The sequence below is a fragment of the Arvicanthis niloticus genome, chromosome 12, assembly GCF_011762505.2.
Source record: "Arvicanthis niloticus isolate mArvNil1 chromosome 12, mArvNil1.pat.X, whole genome shotgun sequence".
Classification (NCBI taxonomy): Eukaryota; Metazoa; Chordata; class Mammalia; order Rodentia; family Muridae; genus Arvicanthis; species Arvicanthis niloticus.
The window spans coordinates 2,871,209-2,881,021 of NC_047669.1; the positions used below are offsets into that span (position 1 = coordinate 2,871,209).

Genomic DNA, 9,813 nt, shown 5'->3' on the forward strand with positions numbered 1-9,813 from the left:
CCATTACCCCTAGCTCAAAGGCTGAGAGAAAATGTTTTTAAAGCAGACAGAGCTGTTCACTCTTCAGGAACTCATTTTGTCCACTTTATTTTAAATGTAATTTTTTTGTGTATGGGTGCTTTGCGTGTCTGTACCACCATGTACATGCTTAGTGTTTGGGGAGGACAAAAGGCTTTCCATCCTCTGGAACTGGAACTATAGAGGATTGTAAGTAAGCACGTGCATGCTAAAAATGAAACCCATGTCCTCTGGTAGAGCGACCAATGTTCTTAACACTGACCCATAATATCTCAGTCCCTACATTGTCTTATCTTCTTTGGGAAAAAAAAAAAATGCTGGTTTTTTTTTTTTTTTTAGATATCATATACCACTGGCTAGCTGGGAACTCACTGAGTAGACCAGGCTAGCCTTGTGCTTATGGTAATCCTACTTGGTCTTTGTAGTGCTAGGAATGCAGCCACCATACTACCTCTCCACACAGATACAAAACAAAACACCCAGAAACCAGCATTTGGGAAATTGAGAAAAGAGCCAGAAGTTCAAGACCAGCCTGAGCTACATGAAATACTGTCTTTAAGGTGAAGGGGCTCACCGAAAGAAGGCTCAGTGGTTAAGAAAGTTGGCTGCTCTTCCAGAAGACTCAGGTTCCACGCCCAGCATCTACAGGTTGTCTCCCAAGCATCTGTAACTCCAGTTCCAGGAGTTCTGACATCCTCTTCTGGTCTCTAAAGCATGCACAGACATATGGGCAGGCAAAACATCCATACACATCAAAATAAAAATCAAATGTAAAATTAAAGAGTTTTGCTCAGGGCTACACAGAGAAACCCTGTCGGGGGGGGGGGCTGGGGGGGGCGGTTTGCTTCGGCTTCTGTGCTTTTGGTTTGTGATGTTCGGCATTCTTCGTGGAAGCAACTTCTCTGCTCCAAAAGCTTATTGGCTACCAGGACTCCTACCTGCTGTGCACTTGACTTCTTTCCTTAATCCATGTTCTAGTCACTGCTTTTCTGGGTGGACAGCATATATCAATGCTGGGGTGCTCCACCCAAACTCTCTTGGCTCTTCTACAGAGAGAACAGCCCACCTGTGCTACTGACTGCTGGAGCCCTTATCCAATATATGGAGTAAGAAATACTACAGAACAATTGTTTCTACCCAGCTGGCAGCCCTCAGCCAATGAGAGAAGATGCTTGGTAGGTTCCTATTGGTGGCTTCCATTCCTCTCAGATGGTATGACTTTAGTGAGATTTCCCCTATGAAACTGAGTACTAGGGTAGACCCTTCCCACAATGCATCTTTCCCCTTCCATCAGCCCTACAGGTCTACACCTGCTTACTGGAATCCCCTCCCAAGCATGCACTTCCATCTAAATCCTCTCAAAGGAGTGCAGACTTTTACATGAAGCTCAAGAGTTTAGGAACTGTCAAAATCGAGTACTGCTCTTGCAGGGCTGTTAACATTGGATTTAAATGAGTTTTCTAGCACCTGGAGCTGGGACTGCAGGGGGCTCGCAGACATCTGCAGTCCCAGCTCTGGAGATCCAACACAATCTTCTGACCTCTGAGGACATCACTCATGGGCTTATTCACACACACACACACACACACACACACACACTTTAAAACATTTAAAAGTTTGACAATAGAGCTGGGCACAGTGATACACATCTTTAATCACAGTACCTGGGAGACAGAAGCAGGTGGATCTTTATGAGTTCACTATGTAGCCTGGTCTACATAGTGAGTTTCAGGCCAGCTAGAGTCACAAAATAAAAGTTTGTCAGTGGCCGGGCGGTGGTGGCGCACGCCTTTAATCCCAGCACTTGGGAGGCAGAGGCAGGTGGATTTCTGAGTTCCAGGCCAGCCTGGTCTACAGAGTGAGTTCCAGGACAGCCAGGGCTACACAGAGAAACCCTGTCTCAAAAAAAAAAAAAAAAAAAAAAAAAGTTTGCCAGTGAAAGACCAGGTCTCTTACAGACAAGAAAGCAAGAAAGCAATGATCCAAGACATGACTCCCTCATCTCAGGATTCAAATTGACTACAGCTTTTCTCTCACCCACACATTAACAAAGTCAATTGATTTCTCAAATCCATGTAAGCTGTTCTTTCCATATTGTCCCAAGTCCCTCCTAACCAACTGTCATCCCAGACTCAGGATTTTTCTGGCCCTCAGGAAATCAACTACTAGTACTGATCGTCCTACTAGTTGCCGGAGTCCTCACTCAGCCATGCCCAGGAAGTCTGTCATTTCTTCCACCACCTCTAGAGGCCACACCCCCCACTAGGGAGCTGCCACTTGCTTGATGTGGGCCCTTCTGCTAGTGTGTGTGTGTTCTTTCCTTATTTAAACTAAACACGCCGTTACGTGCATTATTTTATCTAAGTTTAGTGTTAGGGATGGGCCCTATGCCTTGCACATGCTAGAAAATGCTCTACCTAGAGCCTTAAATATGCCAAGTACCAACTGTCCCACAACTCAATCCCTAGCCCTCTAGTCTTGCCTTTATACAACACTAACCACCAAGTTTGGGTGGGTTGTTTTTTTTTTTTTTTTTTTTTTTTTATTGTTGTTTGGAGGGGGGAGGTTGTCTTCCCTTGAGCTGTCGCTTCTCTTTTAAAATTACATGTGTCCCTGTAGGTTTGTGCACATGTGTGCAGGAATAAGAGGTCTGAGAGATCTCTCCTGGAACTGGAGTTACAGGTTGTGAACCACCCAACATGACATAGTCGCTAGTCTTCTGAAAGTGCAGGCTGTGCCCCTAACCACCAAGTCATCTCTCCTAGTTCTCTTCTTTCTTTAGGGCCTTGGAAGGTCCTAGTGGGGGCCTGATGATGTACCTTGAGCAGGCCAGGGTAAGGGAGAGCATCATTTACATCAAGAGTCTGGGAGCCTGAGGTATTAATTTCCAGTATATAGGCAGAATCCTCAACTGGCCTTTAGTCAAAGATAAGTTTCAAAACTGCCACAACTACCAGAAGAATGGGGGTCCTGAGAGCAAGAGATGAGGGAGAGCTTGGGCCCACCTCAGTTGGCAGGGGCCCTGTGGCCTAGGCTATTCAATAGGAAAGTTGCCTTAGATCAAGTCCTGGGAAGTGAGGTCAGTTGCTATGAGGGCACTGTGGTTAGACAGGTGAGGTCACAGTTCAGGGCAGTGTTATAATGCAGGGACAAGCATCCAAAATGTCTGGGACCAGTGAGATGGCTCAGCAGCTAGTGTGTACTATGTAATGCTGGCAAGCCGAGATTCATCTCTGGAACCAACATAAAGGTGAGAAGTGAGTAGATAGAGCTGTTCTCTGACCTCCATGCATGCACTGAGATACAGGTGGCAGCAAACACATTTCATGTACTAGTAATAAAAATTAGTTTATTGAACAGGTTGGGGCCAGTTGTGGTGGTGTACACCTTTAATAACAGCACTCAGGAGGCAGAGGCAGATGGATCTCTGTGAGTTCCAGGCCAGCCAGGGATACATAGTGAGACAGTCTCAAAAAAAAAAAAAAAATTGAACAGGTGCTTGAGACAGGTGAGATGGTAACTTGAACAATCATGACTGGCATCTTCAGATCTTCCCCAGGGTTACAGCAAAAATAACCACAAACCAACATTCTTTAATCATAAAGGCACTTGAGGGCCCCTACAAACAAAGTCTTACACAAGAGTGGCCCTGCGGCTTCCCACCCAGCTCTCAGAGTTCATCGTGACCTGTGGAGGGATCTGCTCCAGGCTTGATGAAGACTCCTTCCATGGCCTTCCATGTGTTGTGAGCATTGGCACTAGGCATGCCATGTACCTCATGCTGCCCACGGATGGGGTTACCATACTGTTCACCAGTGACCGACAGGAACACAGAGGTGCCCACATGCTGGAAGCGGACACTGGCCTCTCGCTCCCAGTGTTGCCCAGAACATCGTACTGTCCACAGGTCCAGGTCATCACCCTCACCGTCTTCCCCAAAAGCACTCACCTCCTGAGAGTGTAAGGTATAGAAACAGTCACACACAGGCACAGACTCCCCTGAGCTGCATGTCTAGCTGTAATACCTGCACCTAGTATCCTGGGCCTCTGGGCCTTTCCCTGACATTCAACAGCCACAGCTGTGAAAATGGAAGCCAAGGTCCAGCCCTAGCCAGGTGTGGTGGCAAACGCCTGTAAATGTAGCGCTCAGGAGGTATAGGCAGGCAGATTTCTGGGTGTTTTAGGTCATCCTGGTCTACATAGTGTGTTCTAGGACAGCCAGTCAGGGCTACATAGAGAAATCTGGTCTCAAAAAAAAAAAAAAAAAAAAAAAAAAGATTCACACCCCACTGTAGGACTTCAGGTGCACAGAGCCTCTTGTGTCAGTCTGTACAAGCCTCTTGTGTCAGTAGTGCCCACTGGCCTTACTCCCCAAGTTCCCAGGCTAATGGCCAAGTTCCCTATCCAACATTTTCCCCCCTGAAATTCCCCCAAAGCACTGTCAGATTCTCCCCGTGTTCCTCCCAGACCAGCTGCAAAGAGCCACAAGAGGGGAAGGAGTAGGAAGAAGCTCCCACTTCTCTTTCAAACCCAGCCTGAGTTTCTTCTTCCTGCAGTTTCCTATTATCTGCTCTGTGTGGGTCCACCTCTGTGTCCAAATAGGAACTAATCGCATCGACTTCTCTCAGTACTTCTAAGTTCCTGGGGACGGGACCCAGAGCAGGAGCTCCATAAACTTCTGAATAGAAACTCTCAACTCACAGTAGCTGAGGCTGAGTCCTCTCTCGGGGGCCCTCCCCTACATCCTTCCCGCACACCGCCCTCCCACTGTCATTCCGGTCCCTGCCCTGCGCCGCCTCGGCGGGGTTCGGAACGGGGCTTGCCTGGTTGTTGGAAAGCGGCGACGGGAAGTGGTGCGTGTGCAGGTTCTTGCCGGTGAGCACGTGCGTGAGCCGCACTGCCTGCCCACAGCGCACTGGGAGTCCGCGCGGGCACCCACCCTCGGAGCCGCCGCGAATCCGCCAGTAACTATTGGCATCGTCGGACGCCTCCACGCCGGTTACCGACTGTTGGCCGCTGCCTGAAGAGGGACAGCCCACCCCACCCGTAGTCTCTTGTTAATCACAGACCTCCGGACCCTCGTCTTGAACACTAAAAAGTTTCCCCCACAGCCCCTACCACTCCAGGATCCAAAGGGCTCACCCCAGACCGGGCTGGATCCCAAGTACCGGTGAACATCCCTTAGTCCCCCCAACCCCGGCGCATTCTCACTCCCTGCGGCTTGTCTGTCACAACCCACAAGCGAGTCTAGACTCGCAACCACCCGGCTCCCTGACAACCAACAGACCCCGCTAAGACCACCTGGTCTCTAAGCCTCCGCCCCCTGGCGGTTCCAGTCACCACCCCTGCGCACCGGATCCGTATTTGATGTCATGTGAATGCAGCCGCACTCTGTGGTGGGTGTTGAGTAGCTTCAGCACTGACCCGCAGGTCACTAGCCCGGCGCTGGCCTTGGACGCGCCACTGCTCCGCACCGAGAGCGCCAGCAGCAGCCCCAGCAGCGCCGGCCCCGCTACCCTGCCGCGGCTCGCGCCCCACATCGCGCCAGACGGCGGGGTTCCAGCAGCTCCGGACCTCTGCGCTTCCGTCCTCAACAGCGGCCAATCCGGCTCTGACAGCGCCCTCCCACGGCAGCCAATCGTCTGCGCGCGCGCGTTCCTCCTGCACTACTATTGGATCGTGTGCAGCGGCCCCACCCCCAGCTTCCAAGGTAGCTGAGAGGGGGCTGGAGACACCAGGAGGATTTTAACTGGTCCACGCTTCCGAGGACCCGCCAATAGAGCAGTGACTGCGGCGACTGTCCCCGAGCGGCTGTAGACTGGTGCACGCCGAGGTTGGTTGCCTCTAGTCACTTGGTCCCCGTTAGAAATCCTCGGGAGTAGTAGGTACAGGAACCCCTTTGACCCTGGACTCATAAACTTTAGTTGCGCGTCCCTCCACTCAGACCTCGGGCTAAAGCTACAGACTTGTGTGAATCACGAGATTTTGTGTTCTCAATGTAAACAGATAACAAAGTTATTGAAATCTCCTAGCCCCAAGAGTTAATCAAACTGGCACTGCATCACTCACGTCAGTTCCTGGACCGCGAGGTTTCTGAATTCTCTTAGCCACGCAGCTACTTGGGTCATTTGGTGGCAGAATCCTAAGGTTGCTGTGAGCCCTCACACACACACACACACACACACACACACAAACACACACACATCCTATCTATCTGTTCATTCATCCATTCATCAGTTTTTGGGAATTCACAAAAGAACTGCCCCTCCAGGTACACTACTAAGAAGCTGATGAACTGTGTACTTTGGGCACGTCCTAGATGCTCAGCAAAGTTTATGTTTCAGGCTGCAGATGTAGCTCAGTTGAGTAAGAGTAAGTGTTTGTCCATCAAGTGCATATCTCTGGGTTTGATCCTTCGGAAATCAACCCTCAAATAGTGGAGGCAGGAAGTTTAAGAGGAAGTCTGAGGTCATCCTCCTAAAGAGGATGACAGGCAGACAACAGGTTTCTTTTTTATTTTTTTTTTTGGTTTTTTTTTTTTTTTTTTTTGGTTGTTGTTGTTGTTTTTGTTTTTTGTTTGTTTTTGTTTTTGTTTTTGTTTTTTTGGTTTTTTGAGACAGGGTTTCTCTGTGTAGCCCTGGCTGTCCTGGAACTCACTCTGTAGACCAGGCTAGCCTTGAACTCAGAAATCCGCCTGCCTCTGCCTCCCAAGTGCTGGGATTAAAGGCGTGCGCCACCACCACCCGGCAAAATCATTACTTCTTATGCTAATCTAAAAAGTTAATTTTATGTGGAGCCAATGGAGAGACTGCAATACTAATCTAGTCACAGAACCTTTGGCCTACAATTCGTCCTGCCTACAAGATGTGTAGGGGTAAAGATGGAGCAGAATTTGAGGAAGTGGCAAACTAACGACCAGCCCATCTTGAGACCTCGCAATGAGAGGGAGCCCACCCCCTAGCTATTAAACAAGAATACACTGTGGCCCTGGCTGTTCTGGAACTCACTCTGTGGACAGGGATAGCCTTAAACTCATAAAGATTGGCCTGCCTCTGCTTCCCAAGTGCTAGAACTAAAGGTATTCTCCATTCACCACTACATGCCCAGTCAGTTAGCTTTTCTTTATAACCCAGGACTACCTTCCCAGGGATGGTACTGCCCACATTGGACTGGTCTCTCCTACATCAAATAGGGATCAAGAAAATCCCCACAGGAATCCCCACAGGCAATGATGTGGAGGTGGTTCTTCAGCTGAGGGTGTCTCTTTTCAGGCACGTTGTTCATAGTCAAGAGCATCATGTCTCCTATTTAATCTCAAACTGGTACCATGTTTACTTCTTTTTTGTTTGTTTGTTTGTTTTTTGAGACAGGGTCTCTCTGTGTAGACCGTGTTTACTTTTTGTTTTGTTTTGTTTTTTTGAGACAGGGTCTCTCTGTGCAGACCGTGTTTACTTCTAACCCTTGAGGCCAATGACTATTACTATAAAAATCATTTTGTAATTTCCATTTCTCCTTTTAAAATTTCCTTTGTTTCAACTTCCTGCAATATGTTCATAGCTTGTATCCATCGAGAATGCTCTTTTATCCCCAAAACTATATTTCTGGGGACTCTCTTGGATTTTCTTTTAGGAAGACGACTGCTTACACTCCAGAGCCAAAATAGGGGAACCAGTATTTCTTTGAACTCTTATGGGGCCTCACCTCATGACATTTATAATTGTTTCCTTCTCTCTCTCTCTCTCTCTCTCTCTCTCTCTCTCTCTCTCACTTTCTCTCTTTCTCTCTCTCTCCCCCCCAGTTTTTTGTTGTTTGTTTGTTTGTTTTTGTTTTGTTTTACTTTGTAAAGTGGAGACTTCAGGGTTCTTTGGAAATTCGGTTGTGTTGGATGATGTTTTTAGGGACACATGAAGGAACACTTTGTTGAAGTGGACACAGATGAAAGGCTAAGGTAGACGTGTGAAGGGATGCTCAGATGAAAGGGTGTTCTGCTAAAACAAGCACATGAAAGGACACGTGATGAAGGGTTCTCGGCTAACGACATGCATGTACTGGTCCATCTTACACTGTGTAGCCGAGCTTCATTTGTCAGGACTCCACAGAGAGAAGCACACTGAAAACCTTCTGGTGCTGGTATGTCTCAGCTTCTTGCCACTTCCACAGACTGGGCCAATTGGCACAGTGATGTCCGCTGAGACAGACGACTCATGTGCTGAGGCTAGACACTTGGTTAGGCAAGACCCATGGAGGACACGTGATGTTTAGAGAGAGTATAAAAAGGACTCCGTGGACAGTGACCGGAGCTTGACTTGCTTACATAGCTGAATGCTTGCTGGTCTTGGCTCTTCTCTGCTGGTCTTCCCTCGCTGAGAGAGCACGGCTAAGAACTCGTCCTGGCGCTCCTATTGGTCCTGGTCACTCCTATTGGTCCTGGTCACTCCTATTGGTCCTGGTCACTCCTATTGGTCCTGGCACTCCTATTGGTCCTGGTCACTCCTATTGGTCCTGGCACTCCTATTGGTCCTGGTCACTCCTATTGGTCCTGGTCACTCCTATTGGTCCTGGTCACTCCTATTGGTCCTGGCACTCCTATTGGTCCTGGTCACTCCTATTGGTCCTGGCATTCCTATTGGTCCTGGTCACTCCTATTGGTCCTGGTCACCCCTGCTGACTCGTTTGGGTTGGGATGATGTCTGGCTGACCCTGCTAGGTTGTGTCACTGCACGCTCTCAAACTGGACTGCTGGTATATTTATAACTGTTTGAGAATGAATCCAGCTGCCACTACTGACCTGTGAACTAAACTGCCGATTTCCTGGCAACACAGATGAGATTTTTTAAAGAACAGTTTCTAAACAGGTCTACTTTCCCCATATCCTTTTTTTTCCACTTCTGGTAGGTGGTAGGCTAGAAGGGAGGTTAAAGCGTGTAAGAATCATCATTAAAAATAGAGAAAACAGATTTTTTTATTGCTTCTTAGTTTCACATCATATACCCCAGACCTGCTCATTTATTTCCCTGCCCCCTCATATCCAAACTTTGCCCCTGTAGCCTCCCCACAAAATAAAAACCACACACACACACACACACACAACCAAAACATAGAAAAAAAATCTTGTCATGGAAGCTGTAGTATGTCAGTCTGTCCCACAGTACACCCCTCTGTCCATGCATCTTTACTTGCAAATATTCATTGCAATGAATCATTGGTCTGGTTCGAGATCTCTGGCTTCTGTGACACCATCAATACTGGATCCTCACCAGGCTTCCTCATGGTTATCCTGTTGCTGCCCAGTGTTATGAAGCATGAGAGCAAGAGAGCTGTCTCTGTCCCTCACAGGCTGTAGCACTCAGGACACTGGGGCCTGTGCCTTGCCTGGGCATCACAGTAGGACTGGCTGTGGCCCAGGGGGCATGGTTGAGCCAGGCCCAAGGGTGTGAGAGTGGGAGAGGTGACCCAGCCCCTTGCAGACGGCAGCACTTGAGAGAGTGGGCCATTGGCTGGGCAGTACAGTTGAGCTGGCTCTGGAGGTGTGGGTGTGGATGAGCCAGCCCTGAGAATGTGAGAGCAGGAGAGATGCCCATGAGAGGATTCAGTAGCCTAGCTGGAGCAGTGCAGTGAGTTAATCCTGGTAGTACAGATAATGGAGAGGGGTGTGCTCGCTGACCACCTCAGCTACCACCCAGGCCCAGATCCAGGGCTGAGTTGGCCCACCCAAAAATCTATTTGCAAACAGTTGTGAAAGGGCCAGTCCTGCTGATCCAAAGCTGTAGGCTCTTCATGACACAGGGCAAGAAT

General features: G+C 48.7%; 1 protein-coding gene across 1 annotated transcript; it reads right to left on the minus strand.

The window, feature by feature from the left end:
- Positions 1-3,347: 3,347 nt before the first annotated feature.
- Sdf2l1 (stromal cell derived factor 2 like 1) lies at positions 3,348-5,626 on the minus strand. Its single transcript, XM_034515265.2, has 3 exons — positions 5,372-5,626; positions 4,842-5,038; positions 3,348-3,970 (listed from the first exon to the last, which is right to left on the minus strand). The coding sequence occupies exons 1-3, from the start codon at positions 5,556-5,558 to the stop codon at positions 3,689-3,691; spliced, it is 666 nt and encodes a 221-aa protein (XP_034371156.1). The 5' UTR covers positions 5,559-5,626; the 3' UTR covers positions 3,348-3,688.
- Positions 5,627-9,813: the final 4,187 nt, after the last annotated feature.